Source organism: Phyllostomus discolor, chromosome 13 (assembly GCF_004126475.2).
Source record: "Phyllostomus discolor isolate MPI-MPIP mPhyDis1 chromosome 13, mPhyDis1.pri.v3, whole genome shotgun sequence".
In the NCBI taxonomy this organism is placed as follows: Eukaryota; Metazoa; Chordata; class Mammalia; order Chiroptera; family Phyllostomidae; genus Phyllostomus; species Phyllostomus discolor.
This window is the reverse complement of record NC_040915.2, coordinates 58,639,066-58,658,290: the sequence shown is the minus strand read 5'-3', so window position 1 is coordinate 58,658,290 and position 19,225 is coordinate 58,639,066. Positions and strand designations below refer to the sequence as shown.

General features: G+C 51.2%; 2 gene segments (V, D, J or C); both read right to left on the bottom strand.

Moving 5' to 3' along the window:
* Positions 1 to 2,770: 2,770 nt before the first annotated feature.
* LOC114509185 lies at positions 2,771 to 8,187 on the bottom strand. The segment is given in 3 exon segments: positions 2,771 to 2,896; positions 7,640 to 7,974; positions 8,087 to 8,187. Coding segments are annotated over 3 exon segments (519 nt in total).
* A 7,943-nt stretch (positions 8,188 to 16,130) lies between these two features.
* LOC114509438 overlaps positions 16,131 to 19,225 on the bottom strand; it is a 14,232-nt gene continuing 11,137 nt past the window's right edge. The window contains 1 exon segment of the V gene segment in view: positions 16,131 to 16,501. Within this exon segment, the coding sequence occupies positions 16,131 to 16,501 (371 nt within the window).

The window sequence follows — 19,225 nt, the reverse complement described above, 5'->3', positions numbered from 1 at the left end:
GTGAATACTTGTTGGTTCATTTTCTCCCAGTTCCTGGAATTCAATGTAACTGTTAGTCTGTTCTTCAGCCCATCTAGTGGGGTTTTAGTCATCGAGTGTCATTTTTATTCAGTAAATTTCCTTCCATTTGAATTTATAATGTATGTTTCATTTCTGAGGTTAACTCCCTTTTCAATTGTTTAGACAGTGACCATAATCTTCGTTAAGGTAATTGTATCATTGTCCCATGATTGCCACCTCTCAGTCACCTTGAAATTCAATGCGGGTTTGTCTGCCCGTCACTATGAAGCTGATACTCGACAGGCAAGGGCTGCTGGGGCCACATGGCTGCTATGAAAAGGAGTGAGAACATGCTACTGGGAGAGAGAGTCAGAGAGAGAGAGAGATTCTTTATTAAACAGGGATTACCGTATGTACCGTGTATAAGAGCACCCACGTGTCTGTGTGCATTATTGACAGCATTATCATACCCAATATTACGCCTCTGGTATGTTATCCTTATACCCATGTATGATGGCCATCCTTATTTTTCCCTCAAAAAATGGGGCAAAAAAAGTGCACATTATGCATGACAAAATACAGTACATTATCTTGGGCTTGGGAAGGACCAAGCACCTTTCCAAACTAACCAACCAACTTCCCAAGCTTTCCTGGGCTGGGTCAGATCCTCCCCCTAACCAATCCATTTCCTGCATCTCTCAGGGATCTGTATCCAACATTCAATCCAATCATATTCCCAAACTGGACACTCTTCAGTCATAGTTCCTACTGCACATGCTGCAAAGTAGAAGCAACCCCCACCCTACGCCACCTTGGCCTCTACTGGGCATGTGACCAGCAGAGGAATTTCTTCAGGTGTTTTATCCTCCCTGGGTAATGACTAGCAGCAATCCTTCCTGCCCACTCTGTGGATTCAGAAGTCACCTGGGAAAGGAGTGGAGCTGTAGCTTTCTCACACAGCAGGCCCAGTGTCTGATTCCTCTCCACAGCCCATTAGGTTCAGCAATGACTGATGCCATTGGCTCCCTTCCTTGATCAGCATCTGGTTACCCATGCTAACACAGCAATGAGATAAAGGGAGACAGAGAACGCAGAGGGGGGCATGTATAAGGAGAGACAGAGACAGAGGGAGACAGGGAATGAGCCCAGGAGAGAGTGGACCTGTGGAAGTCAGGCTTCTCATAACCACACTGAATGGCCCCTCATCACTTTGTCCTACTCTGGTGTTAGAAAACAGTCAGAAAGTCCATCCAGCCTCAAAGCAGAGGGGATCACACAGGGAGGGAGAACAGGAGGCGGGAGCACTGGGAGTCACCCCGGGGCTCCCAGCACACAGGCCACAGGAGGCACTTGGCCCTGAGTCTATCCACACTGGAGCCCTGGAAGGTTGCCCGCCCAAGGGATGATGTCGGAATTTCAGGTCTTTTCATCCTTCTCAGGAGGCTGGGATACAGGCAGCAAGAGCTGTGAGTTCCCCTTGACCCAAAGCAGACCTGGTCTATTGGCACTGAGCTCTGTGCTCTGCCAGCCTCCACGTGTCCCTCCCACTGCCCAGTCTGTGCCTGAGTCCTGAGGATCCGGCCCCAAGGTGGCAGGCACCTGAGATGTTTATAGCTCCACACACCTGAGGAGACAGTAGGAGGCAGATGCCAGAGAGCTCCCAATCACAGGCTGGGAGACTAAGACATCTTGAGAGGATATAAGTGGTTTAGGGTCCCCTCACTGGTGAGAAGGAAGAGCCTGATGCCAGGTCTGCGTCCTCAAAGCTGAGGACCTGGCTGCACCCAGGCCTCCCCCAGGGCTGGGGGTGGGTGTGTCACTGTGTCAGTGTGTTGACAGTGGTCATGGAGTTGGGTGTGGCATGGGGTTCGAGGTGAGCAATGAGCAGCCCAGAGGGACCCTTGGGAACTTTTATTCTAGGAGCAAGCACAGGTGGGGACCTGAAGCAGTGATCTCACTTCCTGGTTTGGAGCAACACAGAACCTGACACCTTGGTGACTGGGCAGCCACATTCTAGAGAAGCTTCTCCTCAGCTCACTTGGTGGCAGATGCTCCAGAGACAACACGTTCACTTGTTTTGTCCCCAGGGTGGGAGGCACTGGCCTCAGGAAATCACGCAAAGACAGTGACCTTACACTTTGCAACTGTTGTCAGCCAAGACGCCTCTGATCCTTTCCCGAGGGACCCAAAGATGACCCAGAGAGGCTCAGGGCATTCAGTTCCACCTCAGCCACCACTCAGATTCCACCAGGGCAGCTCTCTGTCCCCTCTGTGTCATGTGTGTGGAGGTGAGGAGTTCTCGTGGGCAGGGCCCACACCCACCCTCCACAAATGCAGCCTGAGGAGGACCAGAGCCTGGCCTGGTGGTCACTTTCACACCCCAGTACATGGCTGGCAGGATGTGGAGTGTGGGGCACCCTTTGACTAAAGTTTATCCTGAGCCGGGGTGGTGAACCTCCTGTCCCAGGGGTACAGTTATGGGGAGACACAGGGCTTAGCTGCTGTGGGAGCAGAGAGTCAAGTGGGTAGGAAGAACCCATGGAGGGCGAGGGAGGCCTCCAAGGCATCGGGATCAGCCCCTGGTCACGGTCATTGCAGAGGTGCCCTCAGGATATGGGGAAGGACTTGATAGATGGGCCACCTCTCCACCTGCCCTAGTGACATGCAGCTGGGCCACAGCACCAATAAGGCCTGCAGCGGCACAGGGTAAGTGTGGCCACTGGGGGTGGTTGTCCTTGATAAAAAATTCCCGGATGGCTGGTGAACACCCTCAGCCCAGATGCTGCCCACACAGTTCCCCACAGTCCCTCCCACGGTCTCCATATGGTCCAGAATCTTCGGCCCCAACCTGGATCCCTGGGCTCATCTCCCCTGGACTCAGCTCGAGGACCTGGCACTTTCAGAGGCAGAGACCGACAGTGAGAGGTCCCTGGGAAGTGCGGTGCCTGGGGGCCTGTGGGGCGGGCCCGGGTCTGCTCACACAGAAAGGAAACCAAGACCTGGTGCTGGATCAGGAGGGAAGTGTGGCCTCAGACCACCCACCTGGAGGACTGCAGGCAGGGAAGATGTGCTGTGCTGGGTCCTGGGCTGACGCTTCTCTGGAAGCTCAGGCTGTGGTTGGTCTTTGGGGGCACATGGAAAGGCAGGCACATGGGTGATCTTTTCTCATCTTGCAGCTCCAGCCCCAGCCAGCAGGCAGAGCCGGCTCCAGCTTCAGCACCTGCACATCCTGAGGTGCCAGGTGCAGGGGCAGAAGCCAGTGCAGATGTAGGGGCCACTCCAGAACCAGAGGAACGTCCACCTCCGAAGCTGCTCCAGAGCTTCGGGCCACGATAACAGCAGCATCCGTTCCTCCCGCAGCTCTGCAGGCTGCACGTGCACATGGTGCATGGCGGGCCCTGACCCTCTGACACCTGCAGGGGGTCCCTTCTTGCTCCTCCAGAGGTAACAGACATTTTCCTGAAATGTCGGGAGCTCCTTGTCCTGTCCCTGCACAACTCTAGTCTTTGCCTCCACCTTCGAAGGATGACTGTTCTGTGACTCCCTGACTTCACGTGGCCATTTACTTATAGGGACGCGGGTCACGTGAGTTCAAAGAGCCACACCTACAGTAATACGGCCTCATCTCTGCTCAGACAGCACTTGTAAATAATGCCACATGGTGAAGTACTAGGTGTTAGGATCTTCACACACTTCCTTTAGTGCACAATTTAACTGCCAACATCCCGGAGGAAGGATCCTTCCCCAAATTTTATATTTGTAGAAATATTGCTGAAATCAACACATGTTGTTGCATTTACAACAAAATGATTCATGATAAAAACATAATCTTGACTAATATGGAAAAGAGGGTTCTTTCCATACGAGGAAATGAGTGTTACTTCTGTCCTCAGTTTGAACTCTACAGTTCCTGTTCCCTCTGGAGTACAGAGGATGGTGGACTGCTTTTTGCAGAAAAATTTCATCCTGGCATGTTCAAAGGAGAACAAGGCAGCAAACATTTTAGTTCATGGCATGCATGTACAGTTTTTATGCAAATCTGATTTAATTTAGTTGAAATTGGTAAAAGGTAATGGCTTTGGTGAGCTTCACAAGTCCCATTGAGGAATGCAAAATGCCTCTTGGTTTTAGAAATTGACTCAATATTCTGAAGTTTGCAGTATTCTTTTTATCTGTGTCACATGTTTGTTGTCAAAATTTTGTCTACTGTGTCCTAAAAGTTGTTTACATTACAAAGAAAAGTTTCCTGTATTTTCTTACTCAGTGTGTCAGTTTAGTAACAGGCAAACATGAGGCTGTGCTGCGTGTGTAGATAGGCTGAGTGTCTGCGCAGTGGGATGCAGGGGGTCCCCCTTGCTCCCATGCCCCGGTGGCAGCTCTGTTTTACTGTGTCAGCGCTGCCCGGTCTCCACACTCCCAGACCCTCAGGCCTTTCAGTGAATGGTTACTTAGGACCAGGAGACCCTCTTCCCTAAGGCCTTCCCTGCTCCAGGCACCCGGAGGGATCTTTGTCCTTATGTCAGGCAGGTGCTCCCTGCTTAAAAAGACCATGAATTCTCTTGCTGCTGCTTCAACAAAACACTGTCTGCTCCAAGGAAAATCCAAAGCAGTTTGGTCACTTCAGTGAGGACCGTCCTGTGGTGGAGGTACCCAAGGACTCAGAGCCTGCGGTCTCGGAGGCCATTTATCCCGTCTGGTACCGTGTGTAGATTTCATGAGGGATTGGCCCTGGAAGAGGTGGTTCTGCTGCCTCAGTGATGCAGGGGCTACAGTGCAGTGAGCATTTTGTACATAATACTCAGGCCCCAGGCAGATGTCAAGATGGGCCTTTCTTACTGAAGAGGAGTAGCTCAGGAGGAAGGATCCACCCACTTGTACGGCAGGGCCTTCAGAGTAGAGGATTCAGCACTTGGAAGATGGGGCCCTGTTGCAAGCTGCATTCCAGAGGCACGAAAAGGACAAGCATGGACAAGGGATGTGGTGACACCAAGGTCACTCTTTTAGGGTCTAGGATATCAAGTTCTGTGTCCGGAAGACCCACTCATCCTAGAATTCCGTCAGCCCCTTCATGGGGGCGAGCACCAGACTAGAGGCTGAACCTCATGGTACCCGCTGCAGTCTCTGCAGCTTATGGGGCTCTGGGCACTGATGGAGGACACAGTCTTTACGTTTCTGTCAACACGTAGGCCATTTCTTCATATTTTCCCTCACAGTTTCCATCTCTGAGGGTCAATGTCAGTATTATGTTTCATGTCCCAGAGTGGTGTTGCCCAGGCTGGCCCTGATGCTGTCACTGCTATGGCCCTGGCGTGGGCAGGGTTCTTTCTTGGGTCCCCAGTGGAGTCCCTGAGCCATACGACTTCATTATAGAGGGTTGTGTGAGTGTCACTGACCTTCAGGTTGACATGTACATGCGTGAAGAAAGTGTTCTCAGATGTGGGCTACAGCGAGATTCCACTAGTTTGTGGATTTTTTTAAATCTCTTCATACTTATTTGTTAAAATATTGGCAGACTATTTACCACATGATAAAGAGAAAAAGAATCAAGCATGAGAAATAGAGTTCTCCCAGGTACAAAGAAAATGATAAAGACACATAAGGAACAGCGTCTCCCCATCGTAATGAACGCAAATGCAGACGAAGGAGACGCCACCACCAGCAGCTCCAGGTGGCGCATCGGGTTCACGTCCACACGGCAGATCAGAGCAACCACGGGCTCTGGAGAAGAAACTGATAATGCAGAAAATTTAAATGAAATGAGAATAATATGAAAATGAAAAATATATTGAAAGAGGTACAACATATAGTTTCCTAGGGAGAAAAAAAGAGGTTTCAAAAATTGATGAAAAAATATACTTTCCTTAGAAAAAAACAAAACATATCATAATGGAAGTATTCCACACACACACAAAAATATAAGATAAAGTTACTTTTGCAAACAACAAGAAAAACTTGCAACTTGATCTTTCAAAAGTGTCTGCTACATACACATTTTTCCAAACCTTGAAAAAGTGGAAGCTTTCCTGATTCCCACAGAGAGCAGGTGTAACAGTGACACCTGCACCAGACACAACAAATGCAGAAAAGGGTCAATTACGGACGATAACGTGACACATGATCCAAATGTTCTAGATTAAATATTAACCCAGATCCAACAGCAGGCCGGTAAGTGGACGCACCAGCATCACATTTGATTCCCTCCAATGTCCAACTTACATTTCAGTTGATCAACTCTCTCACAGAGCACATCATATTACTAGACCAGAGGATAAAATGAAAACCACTCAACAGTTTCAGAAGTAGCCTTTGAAAAAAGTATAAAAGTAATTTCTAATAAAAACACACACAGTGTGACCACCAGGAACATTTGCAGTGCAGGAACTCACACTCCCTCCTCATACACACGACTGAGCCCCACACTCAGCACTCAGCTACTGAGGTAGGAGGGGCACATTCCCACAAAGATCAGGAACTGGCCACTGTGACTTCACTTGCGTTGTCATTCAACATCACACAGGTAGTATTAACAATGCAGGTAAACAAGAAGAAACCCATGCTTGGATCGGAGCACTGATGGGAACAGGCACATGGTCATTCCCCAGCCCAAAAGGTTGGCCACAGCCCGAGGTGCTGCGGGACGAGTGCAGCTGGGACAGAGGCCTCTCCCTGGGAGCTACAGGGTCGGGGTTCACACTGAGGGCCAGCGAGAGGGTGGCAGCTCTGGAACATCCAGGAAAGAAGTCAGTGGTCACTGACAGAGACACAGGACACCCAGTCAGAGTTTGGGTCTGAGGTGACCAGAGATGGTGCCCCCATTCCAGCGCCTGGGCTTCAGAGCAGAGCCACTCTGTGTCCCCAGGAGATGCGGAGCTGACTTCCGTTTCTGTCTGAGACCTGTTGTCCAGGAAGGGGCTGCATGAGGTGCTGTGAGGACAGCTCGGGGGGTAGCGGGGAGGCAAGTCTTTTCCCCAGGGGCTTCCCTGGAAGAACCTGGCCCAGGGTGGTGGCACTAGAAGCAGAAGCGCCGGGTGTCCTGAGTGGCAGATGCCAGGATATCCCCTCAGGGCAGATGAGAACGGGCTTCCCTGGTTTCAGGCCCCACAGGCCTGCAGGTCTGTGTGAGCACAGAGGACACTGTCACAGGGTGGCTGTGAGAGGCAGCCTTGTCCCCAGCTCTCAGGCCAGTGAGGGTCAGGGACCCTGAGATGCCAGAGCTGATCCTGGGAATGGATCGTGGGCCACACAGGGTGGATCTATCCTGAGTGATGGGCAGGGTGGAGGCTGAGAGGGGACATGTTGGTGGCAAGACACACACTCTGGGCCTTCTTGATGTGCACCGACAGGTTCCATGTCCCTGGTTCTTGCTGACCCATCATCAAGGACTCTGTTCCCAGCACAGCCTCCCCCTGACACACAGGAACTTCCCCTCATTTCAGAAAACTGCACAATGTGTTGCTGCCACAGACAGGCCTCAGAGGCAGCGTTCAAAGGATGTGACAGAAGTTCTCATCACAGTTCCCTGTGGTGGGTCTCAGACCTGAGTTTAGACCAACCAAAATGAGAAGGCAGCTGTCTTCTCAGAGGAGTGGGGACTGCCCCGGGGAACTGCACTGCAGGGGACAGCAGGTTTTTGTCTCACTTCCCCACGGCCCTGCAGCACTGTGGGAGCACTGCTACTACTGTCATAGGAAAGGCAGTAATAGTCGGCCTCGTCCTCAGCCTGGAGCCCACTGATGGTCAGGGTGCCGACACTGCCAGACCTGGATCCAGAGAAGCGGTCGGGGATCCCCGAGGGTCTACTGTTAGTATCGTAGATGACGGTTTTAGGAGGTTTTCCTGGGAACTGTTGGTACCAGTATACATAATTACCACGCCCAATGTTGGTGCTGCTTCCAGTGCAGGAGATGGTGACGGTCTGTCCTGGGTTCCCAGACACTGAGGGCGGCTGAGTCAGCACAGCCTGGGCCCAGGACCCTGGAGGAGGGAGACACACAGAAATGGTGATTCTGGGTCCAGAGGCAGGAACAGGAAGAAGACCCCCAAGCATCCTCTCAAGGTCTGCTCCCCTATCCCCTTATCCAGTCACCTGTGCAGTGAGCCAGGAGGGTGAGCAGGAGAGGGGACCAGGCCATGGTGGAGTCCATCCCTGAGTCCTGCCTTCTGTGTCCCCACAGCTGAAGCAGAGCTCCTCCAGACCTCTCCCTTCCCCTCTTCATACTCTGAAAGAGGGAGGGCCCACTCATGCAAATGAGACCCCCCGCCCCCATTTTTGATCCCTCCCTGGGCCCTCTGTCAGGTACCTATGCCTGGGGATTTCAGGGGGGTTGGGAGAGAGACTGTGTGAAGCCCAGGACATGACAATGTCACAGCTGTATCCTGAGCAGAGGGCACCAGGCAGTGTCAAGTCACAAGTCCCAGCTCTGAAGACCCCAGACCTGCAGAAACAGTCCCTGAGCGCCCCCTGGTGCCCAGACCTAGACACACCACTGTGTGACATGCTGGCTGATTCCCATCACAGACAGATCCTGCCTCCCCACAGCCCTGTTCCCTGACCTGCTTCCTTAGTAGTGGTCCCGGTGCCCCCTATGGGGGATCCCTGTCACTCCAAGACACCTTCATGTCCTAATCAGACTCCTCAGGGTGAGTCAGTCCACTTGTCCCTCAACTGGTCTGTGGGGTCAGCACCGCGCTGCTGCTTTCACTCATGTCATCTTCCCTGGAGCGGGGTCAGGCCCAGAGCAGTAACTGTCCCACGGCAGCATGAGCCCTATTTCAGGACAGTTTTATTTTTTACTGTGATTCCTCCCCTGTTAGAAATTAATCACTGTTTCTCCAAGGCACAAAAATACTCTTTCAATGTTTTTCCTTTTTTTCAGCAGAAATTAGTATATTTTTATGCATATAATTTTGCCCAAACTTTCCCTATGACCTGGTGTGGGGGAGGTTTGCCTGCAGAGCCCACCCCTCCACTGCAGATGAGAATAAGTCTGCCGAGACATGATCTGCTTGGGGAGGAAAGGTGGCCGATCTCTGAAGGAGAAGGACCAAAAGCCACTTCCTCAATGAGTTTTTATTGCGTTTATTTGCGAAGAAATACAGGGCCTCTATGTAATGCTCATCAATCATTGTCAGGCACTAATAATCAAACAATAGATAACCTGACCTTGTCTTGGCAGGACCAGCCACACAGTGCCCCCTGCTGTTCTCGGATCCAGGGCCCACCAGCCCCTGGACTACACCCCACACCTCTGGAGGGCAACCAGATTTGGCCCTGGTACCTTTGGGATGTCAGTACCAAGAACAGGGAATGAGTGGGTTTCTCCGTGGGGCTGGAACTAAGACATTATTGTCTCTAGACAACCAATCACTTCCAGGTGACTACATGGATGAGGCATTCACCGTGTTTGTGACGCCAAAATATTTCAGGTTTTCTTGACATGTCCTCTTGCTTCTTCTGCTTGTGCGATGCCACTTCACATAGATAGAAACATCTTAAGATAGAAACATCTTAATCCAAGTTCGAGGCTCAAAACCTTCACCGCACTCTGCTGGTTCACACTGACAGAGAGTCTATGGGATCTACACTTATTCGATGACATTGTCTTCTCGGTGTGCTTTGGAGACACTGCTGTTCCATTCCCACCCCCGCTGCCCAGGTACTGGCGGGCTGCGTCCCTCTCGGTCTCCGTACTCAACGCCGTCAGAGAGGACGTGTCCTCCTGCTCTCCTCTCCGGCCTGTCACGTCCCTTCAGAGCTATTCTGATACTTTATTCTTTCCTCCTTTGTCTATATTTTATATTTATGATGCTTTCTCCTTTAATCTCTTTCAGTCTAATCTTAAAATTATGTGCATTCTAAAGACTGAAATCTACACCTTTACTATAAACATCCTTTTGTGTATATTGTTTCTCCTTTTCAATGTAACGGCCTCATTCCACACCGAGTCATAATCAACTCGTGTGAAAATGCCTCCAGTGTTGACCTGGAAGAAAAACCAGAGCTTTCTGGAAATGTCCTTGTGCTTTTCATACTTGATGGAGCTGAGGGTTGCCTCATAGGCTCTAGATGCCAAGAAACTGATGTTTTTTTAAAGCCTTTAAATAATTAAGATTTTTGTTATTAAACTGGTGCTGGTAAAGGTTAAGAGCCTGACAGCCAGGACCTTAAAGGGACAGGGCTCCCTCCTGTTCCTGGGAATCCAGGAGTCGTTTCTCCTGAGATTTCTCAGGAGAAAGGGAACGCTCTGCTGTGTGCAAATGTCAGACCTCAAGGAATCATCAGCACATCCTGGGCCAGGCTCAGGGGACCTGAAGCTCCTCCCTGAGCAGCTGTGCAGCAGGGACCACAGCAAAGTCCCACAGCGCCCCCTGGTGTTGGCAGGACACACATCTCCAAGTTCCCTGAAGGCCTTGGAGCCCAGGTGGTCCCTGCAGCTCAGCAGGTCACTGACTGTACCCCATGTCTACGACACGACTCCCCAATACTGCGATTCTGATGCACTGTGTGTAGTCACAGCACAGTCCCTCACTCCATAATGGAGGCCCCACCTGTGCCTCATTCCTGACTGTGAGACACACATGCCTCTCAAATTCCGATGACGCTGTCGTTCTCAATGCTCTGCACACAGTATGTCCACAGTCCCCACATCTCCCTGTCCCACTCCCGGTGGCCACAGGCAAGTTCCCATCTATACTCTCCGGGGCCACGCAGGTTCCCCTGACTGCTGCTAGAGTTTGTCCTCACTTTATTGTGTTCTTTGCATAATTACCAGTTCTATTTCACATGTACACATGTGGTGAGGCCACTCTCTGATCATAAATCTCTCCTACATACCCTCTCTACAGTAATTAAGGGAAAATCTTTGGTATCTCATTCAAGGTTTTGGTGCCGGTCGGCATTGGGTCCCATATCCTCCCTCCCATCTCCCGTCTGCAGCCTGTGAATGAGCACATGTGGACCCTGGGGGCTAAACTGAAACTTACATCTGGACTCTTTGGGGTTAAATACTGGTCCAACACCCTCTCCCATTTCCTAGCATTGTTGTTACGAGAGACACTAGCAACCCTTCACCTTACTGCACATCCAGAAACAGTGTCAGCTTAGACCTACTGGGGGATGACTCTTGGCCATTGGGCAAGGCAGGAGCAGTTCTGAAAGAGCTCACGGCAGGGCACCCCTGCATCCGCTGGTGTCGTCGCTGGCTCTGTTTGGAGCCTCCAACCTCTGCCGTAAGTCCCAGTAAGACGTCCTCAGGACCACCATTTAGCCTGTTTTCCTGAGGGAGGTGGGATTTCGAGATGCCTTGCCTGTGAAGAACCACAGGCTCAGCTACTAGAGCTGGACACTGGCTGTAAGGATGCTCACTGTCCTCTTCTTCCACCTCCCATTCTGGATGCCCCGCCCCTTCACTGAGCACCTGGTCTAGATTTCTCCCTGGCAGGGGGTAGCAGACATCAGTTCCATAGGTCCATATGCTCCAATCCCATGTCCTTCTCAAGATGTGGGCTATGTTTTTATTATGTTTCTATTATGTTTCACTCTAACATTTGTCTTCAAAAATCCTAGCTCTATAGTATCACTGATGTTAACCTGAAAACTAAAAGCCAATGTGAGAGGCTACAAGCATGTATTTGGGATAAAAAATCATTGCAAGCCTGGGGCATAGTTTCATGCAGAAAGCCACATTGTGTTCAATTATGCAGTGAAGGCAGTGGTTTTCATGAGATATGGGAGGAATTAATGTCATGGATAGAAGAGAAATATTTCTATTGGTAATAATGATCCAACAAATAAATTTCTACACTACAAATAAGCAAAGTTATTCTGTAGCTGCACTCCGTGGGTCCAGTTCTAAGGAACGTCTTGAATGGTGAGCCCTGTACTCAGGCTGTCTGCTCCCCCGTCAGCTGTGCCAACAGTTGTCGGGAGCAGGCAGTTGCTTTGACCCAGAACAAAGGTCAGGCATTCCTTCCCTCAAGCACCACAGAGGCTGGAGAAGGAAGACGAACACGAAACCTCCTCTGGGACGGGGGCTCCAGCTCCATTTCCCAGTGGCTCTGCCTCCTCTGCTTCTTTGCACCCGATTGTGAAGTTGTCTTGGTTGTTAAAAGCCGGCCAAGCCACCCTCAGACCTGACTGTCTGTGTGTGTGTGTCCTGGTGGGAATGACCTTTCCTTTGCTGTCCTGCCCATTCCCTGTGATATTGTGGGTGACATTGGCTCCTATTTTAAAGAGGACTTTGTCTTCATGAAATGGTGGGTTAAATCCTGTCATGGCTTAGAAATGCGGATCTGATTGCACCCCCTGGGGCTGTAGAGAACAACCCTCCTGAGCCCACATTCCCTAGACCAACTTCTGTGAAGAGGACACGGGGTGGTAGAAGCAGAGGGTGCACTGAGCTCTGGGTTTTTGTCTCACTTCCCCCCTGCATGTGTCACTGTGCTGATAGCCACCGTGCCACAGAAAACAATAGTACTCGGCCTCGTCCTCAGGCTGGGCCCCCGACAGGGTCAGGGCAGCTTTGGCCCCGAGGAGGGACCCTGAGAACCGGGCAGGGATCCAGGAGTGTTTGCTGTTTGTATTATAAATCAGTGTGGTGGTGACTTGGCCAGACTTCTGCTGGATCCATTGTGGATAGTTATTGCTGGTGACAGCTCCAGTGCTGGAGGCACAGGTGAGAGTGACTGTCCCTCCTGGGGACACAGTCAGGGAGGGCTCCTGAGTCACCACAGCCTGAGACCTGGACCCTGAAATAAAAACAGACACATGTCAGGGATGAAGAGTAAAGGCAGAGGGACCCCCTCAAAGGCTGGTCTCTAAAGCATCCTCGGACCTGGGCAGAGGGTGAGGAGGGGGAGCAGGAGGACAGGAGTCCAGGCCATGGTGGACACTTTCCAAAGTCCCTGGCCTCAGGCTGGCACTGCTCTCTGGGTGTCCCTTTATCTCCCCCTCAGCTCCCTGGGGGAGGGCTGTGTTTGCTGGGTCATTATGCAAATATGATCCCACAACACCATCAAAGCCTGAGTCCCCAGGAGAGTTTTTGGCTTTCCTGTGAACAGATCGCAGTGGTTGCGTGAGCTGTCAGTCTGTCCCTTGAGAGGAAGCACCTGCTGTCAGTCAGGTCTAACTCAGGGCACGCAAGTGGGCAAAGAACTCTTTTTAATGGACCCATTTGAGTGGGTTTCAGCCATGCCCCTGTGAGAAGACCCACAGCGCCCGCTGGTGATGTCCTCTCAGAAACAGTCATGGTGGATGGAACTGCAGAAGGATGGTGGCACTTCCTGAATGAATGAATGAATAAATGAATGGAAAAAGTTGACCTATTCCTGATTTCTTGCATAGAGTTTTCTTTTTTAATTTTACATTTTGTGTTTTTAGTTCTATAATTCCCACTTGGTTTGTTCTCGTGACTTCTATTTACATTCGTAGTTTTCTCCTTTCCATTTGTACCAAGAACGCTCACTGTTGCCCTTCAGAGGGATGTCAGGGTCACTGCCAGACTGGTGTCTGTCACTGTGTCTCCTCATCATAGTCCTCTCAGTGTCTGTGTCAGGTCACTCTCTATTCTCATCAAGTTTTTACCTCCTGCTTCTTGAAAAATCAGGTGGGGTTTTACTGGATCCAGGACTTTGGGGGGTCACAGGAGGAGCCCCTGAGTCCCATCTCCTCTGTCTTCCCTCAGGCCCCCCTCCTGCGGAGCTGCAGTGCAGAAGGTCAGGGGGTGGGTGTTCAGCTCCCACTGGCCCCACAGGGGTGGAGCCCTGATTCCACTGCTCTGTGCTCTGACGCCTTCCTGGGGACAGTGAGGCAGTGGCTGTCACCTGCTGGTTCCCTTCATGCAGGGTGACAGACACACCCACTGCTGGCCCCTGCTGACCTCAGGGAGAGAAGCACAGGGCTGAGGCGAGTTTCTGTGCTCACTCCCCACTAGACTCTTTGGCCCTAGTGACACCAGGGAGGGGAGGGGACACCTGCAGTGCTAACTCTTCTCCCCCATCTCATCCAGTCACCTTTATTCAGTGCTGTTAGTGCTGGTGGGGTTCTATGCTGTGCTCTCCATGGTTCCCACGCTCACCATCAGGGGGCGCAAGGGAGCAGACTCGCTTTGCCTTGTGCCTTTTCATTAGGTGTCTTTACTGAGTGATGAAGTTCAAGTTCAGCTCACCCCTGAGTAGCTAGAATCATGAGTGAGAATTTTTTGTCTGGTTAGAGTAACAGGAAAACATGGTCTGGCAAAGTATGTTGGGGAATGTTTCTTTCTCCTCTGTTTTCTTTCAAACTGTGTGTTCATTATTATTTCCCAGTTAAACTGTTTACTAAAATTAACAAAAAGTCTACCTGAGGCCAGATTTGTGTTTTTGAGCTTTGAAACTACAGCGGTAAAGAGCTGTCACGGCAAACAGGAAAGTAAACAGACGCATCTCTCATTCTGTCAGACATCACAGCAGACACACAGGGCACGCCGTCACCCGCTTGTGATTCTACATCCAGTATTGAGATTACTGCAGATTCAAAATGAACTGCACATTGTTTATAGATCAATTAGTCCAGGGATTTTGATTATGGTAATGTATTCTGAAATATAAATAGGAGAAGCTGTTCAAATCTAATTTGCAATAACGAGTGAATCGTTTCTCCAGTGTGGCCATGACAGACAACATAATGGTTCCTAACACCCCGACGTCTCTGGGTCCCTGCCTGGGAGCCGAGGCCCCAGGAAAGCCAGGTCACAGGTGTGGGAACGCTGATTTTCTTATCATGCGACCAGGAACTCTGAAACCAGGTACACAGTGATCCTGTTTGCATTAGGAAACCAGGTAGCAAATGAGGCATTTATGTCGAGCCCGTAAAGACAGACAGGGGTGGGACCGTGAGGTCTCTGGGTTGACAGCACCAGTGATAACAGAAGCCAAAACCCAAACGAGTATTGGTCCCAGTCCGGGACAGGACAGTGATGGGTCACCAGAGAGGGGAGGGCAGATGTTCACTTCACGTCCATGTGGCATGGGAGCTCTTTGTGGCCGGGGGTTATGAAGGCCTGTGACTATGCTAATCAGCCTCCTCATCAGGCTGGTCCTCACAGGTGGTCAAAAGGCCAAAAGCACCAAGTAGGAGCTGGTGAAGAGGGATGACTCTCAGGGACCTTTGTCCCAGGTGCCAAAGTAGAGTAGCTGATCTGACTTGAGATTTTGGGACCATTACCATGGCAATGCTCAGAGTTTGCTGACATATGTTCAGGAGAAGGTCACATCAGATCTGGACTCAACAAGAGCTTTATGGGGGGTCAAAGGGTGTGACTCAGGAACAGAGTGGGGAGCACCCGCTCCTACTGCCCCACAGCCCAGCCCCCACCCTGGACTGTTGCCACAGTCCAGTGGGGTGCAAGAGTAAAGGGGGACATAGCCAATGTCTGTGGGCTCAGGAAACCCCACTCACAGGGGTCCCCATGGTCCTGAGTGGTGGCAGCTGTGAGAACATCTCATCCATGGACCCACTTCACCCACATGCCTGGAGCAGGCTCAGCATTTCCCCAGCACTAGCAGAGCATTCTCACCCTATTGTGACCCAAACAGATGTTTCTGGGCCACAAGCCACTAGTGGCCCCTTGGATAACCCTCTTGCAAGATTCAGCTGAAGGCTTAGGGACTCAGCAAAGACTCCAGGCCAGCTCTGTGCATGGAATTCCTCCTGGGCGTGAGTCTGTGCCAAGGATCTCACCTCCTAGCACCTCGTCAGTGCCACGCAATGCTTTGCAGCCAGCCTTGTGCTCAGGAGCCTGGGAGGAAGGACAAGGTCAGTGCTCTGCCCTCCAGGACACCAGAGTCCCTGCTGTGGTGGACAGTACCCCACTGGGAGGGTTCCCAGGATCTGGGAAAAAAAGTGCTCTCTCCTTATTTCAAGAGAGAAACATCAGTGTCAAATGCTCTGTTTATATTACCTTTGGGAAACAGGTAACATTTCAGTAACATCATGAATAATTTATTCTGTGTTGGTTCTGTTTTCCTGAGACTTCAGAAACATGGACTAAAAAATACAGACTAGACCTACTGTAAACCTGGAGACACTTTCAAGTAAGTTTGCAAATAGAGGAGTTGTTTTTCAATGCTCATTTGCTTGAACCAAAACTCTGTTAGGCTGAGGTTTTTGTCCTACTTCCCCATCTGTGTGTGTCACTGTGAGGAGCATTATTGTACCCAATCGTACAGTAATAGTCGGCCTCGTCCTCAGGCTGCAGCCCAGAGATGGTCAGGAGCCCTGCATTGGTCGAGGTGTCTTTGGATCCAGAGAAGCGGCTGGGGACCCCGGAGCCCTGGTGCTTGCTTGAGTCTGAGTAGTAGTACAGCAGATACCGGGGAGGGCTCCCTAGCTTCTGCTGGTACCAGTATATGTAGTAGCTGCCAACACTGGAGCCACTGCTGAGGGTGCAGGTGAGTCTGGCTGTGGCTCCAGGAGATGCCAAGAGGGAGGGCGGCTGAGTCAGCACAGGCTGGGAGAGGGAACCTGCAGACACAGACACAAGGTCAGGGAACAGAAGAGTCAGGGTGCATTATCTCTGGGTTGGTCTCTGAGGCCTGTCCCTACCTGTGTCACAGGTGGGCACAGGTAACCAGGTTCTTAGTGATCGAGGACAAAGAATTGAACCGAACACACAAAGTTTATAGCATAAAGAAAGAGGGAAGATTTATTAAGTGATAGTACACTCCACAGGACACGGGAGTGGGCCAGCTCTGAGCAGAGAAAAAGAGGGGCACGTGGGCTGGGGGATTCTATTCTTATAGGGCAGAAGCCCCCTTGCTCATCTTTGGCGGGCTTTTCCTGCGCAGGTACAAGGAGTTGGATTTCAAAGCTACTGCGCATGTGGTTTCCCATGATCTTCCCCGACTGGCCACCAGGGAAGAGAGTCCTAAAATGCTAGGGAATTAATTCCCGTTTCTCCTGGGGTCCCCCTGTACTAGGTTCATCTTTCTCTAAGCCAGAGAATTATAGTTCTCCATGCTAGAGATTGGTGAAAAAGAAAAGAGTTATTTATTCAAGTTATACAAACTAAAAGTAATGACTTAATGTCTTTGTTAAAATCCCAAAGTTCTTTGAAACACCCACAAACACACAGTCCTTCCTTCCCCCCTTTGCCCAGTCTGGGGTACCGTATCTCAGGAGAAGAAATAGAAGTCCGTGGCTTAGGCAGCTCCTGGTTTTTCCTAGTAATTTGTGCTCAGCTGGCAGTCTTTCCTTAGTTCCCAGTACCACTGGTTGTGTTGCCAGGATCGCCAGCTAAAGCCGCGTGGTGATTCTTTCCATGGCTGGGGGGGGGGGGGGGGGATCTCTCTTTCTGGGAGAGTGACGGCGGCAGCGGTGGTGGCGGCGGCGGCAGCAGCACCGAGAGGGCTAGCGCGGAGCTCATTGTGTCTTGGCCAGAGCAGGTGGCTGCAAGGTTAGCTGAGCCCGAGAGCGGTGAGAGCACGGGCGCAGCTTGCGGAGGCCTGGCGGTGGCTGCGGCGGCCGGGCAGTGATCTGGTGCTCCTGAGTCACTTACTGGTGGCCCCTTCTCTCGGCCTCGGCTGCAGAGCTGGCTGGGGCTCGGAGCCGGGTGGTAGAGGAGCTGCAGGCGGCTGCATCCCGGACGGTGTCTGCACGGCTGCGGGAGTCCCCGCTCTGCTGAAGCCGCATGGTACTCTCCTCAATGGCCGCCAAGTCTGGGTTTTTAAATCCCGCGCCAATCTTCTTCTGCAGCCCCATTTCCGACTCCTCCTACACTCGGCCTCACATGCCAGAACTCTCAAAGCCTTCCAGCTTTACTGGACTGCCATTGTGGGTCTGGGCAGGTGTGGCCCCATGTTATGGAACCAATCATTTCCAAGTTCTCACGCAGGTACAGGCGCAGTAACCAGGGGGAGTTGCCTCCCAGGCTCCGTAACTAGGGAAAGTTACTTCCATTTCCCTGGCTTAGAGCTTGGCCAGAGCTATTTAACATATCTATGCAACCAGCCAAAGGCCATAGATATGTTAAAAGACCACGCCAGAGGGTAGCTGCAAGGCTGTTGCTATGGGAAACAGCTCTAAATGGCCCTGCTCCATTTGTCCCTTCCCCTGGGGTGGGGGGTGAGGACATTCTATATATTTTTCTAATATTTCCTGGACACCTTGAGTTCTGAACCCCATTCCAAATCTCTATTTGGGGACCCTTTGGCTGCACCCTCCTACACCTGTGCAGTGAGAGAGGAGCACGAGGAGGAGAGGAGTCCAGGCCATGGTGCACACAGCCCCTGAGCCCAAGGTGGTGCTGGGCTGCCCAGGCCTCCTTTTTTCCCCACCCTCTGCCAGGGGAGGGGCCATCCATGCAAATGTGTGTTCATCCAGGGGATGCCCAACCCCTCCCTGAGCCCTGGTGCTGGAGCACAGCTCACACTCCAGACAGAGGTAGATGTATGTTGGCTTCACCCCTGAAGAATCACAGGGATCAGACAAGATCAGGTGCATTCAGGGTAGCATGGCCTTACAGAGTATCTGAATGAACCTCAATCACTAATTTGAAAGGACATAAGCCCCCCTATGTCCATTGCCCCATTACTTACACTCACCAAGATACGGAAGCAGCCTAAGTGTCCATCAGCAGATGAGTGGATAAAACAGCTATGGGACATTTACACGATGGAATACTATTCGGCAGTAAAAAAAAAAAAGAAAGTTTTACCCTTTACAACAGTATGGATGCACCTGGAAAATATTAGGCTGTGTAAATAAGCCAGTCAGAGAAAGACAAATACCATATGATTTCACTCACATATAGAATCCAATGAACACCCTGAACTCACAGGAAAACAGAGACACACTCTGAGATAGAGACCAGGGTGAGAGCTAAGAAAGGAGTCAGAGGGTAGAGGGACTGAGCAAAAAGGGAAAAGGAAAGGACACATGGATGTGGACAAGAGTAATGTGATTGTGGGGGAGGGGTGATTAAGGGAGAATGAATGGCAATGGGAAAATATCATTAAAGACAGAAAAGGCCTGGGGAGGAAGCACCTGCTGAGAGAGCACAAAGGTCTTTGCTCAGAGGATCTGCCAGGTCAGAGAGGACCCCTCACCAGAGTAACAATCAGTGAGTTCCAGCCCCTCCCCCAGTCCCAGGCTCCACTGAGTAAGGGCCCTAGCTGAACAGCTGTGTAAGGAGCACAGTATGGTCCCACAGCGCCCCCTGCTGGTTGCAGGGCACACACTTCACCATGG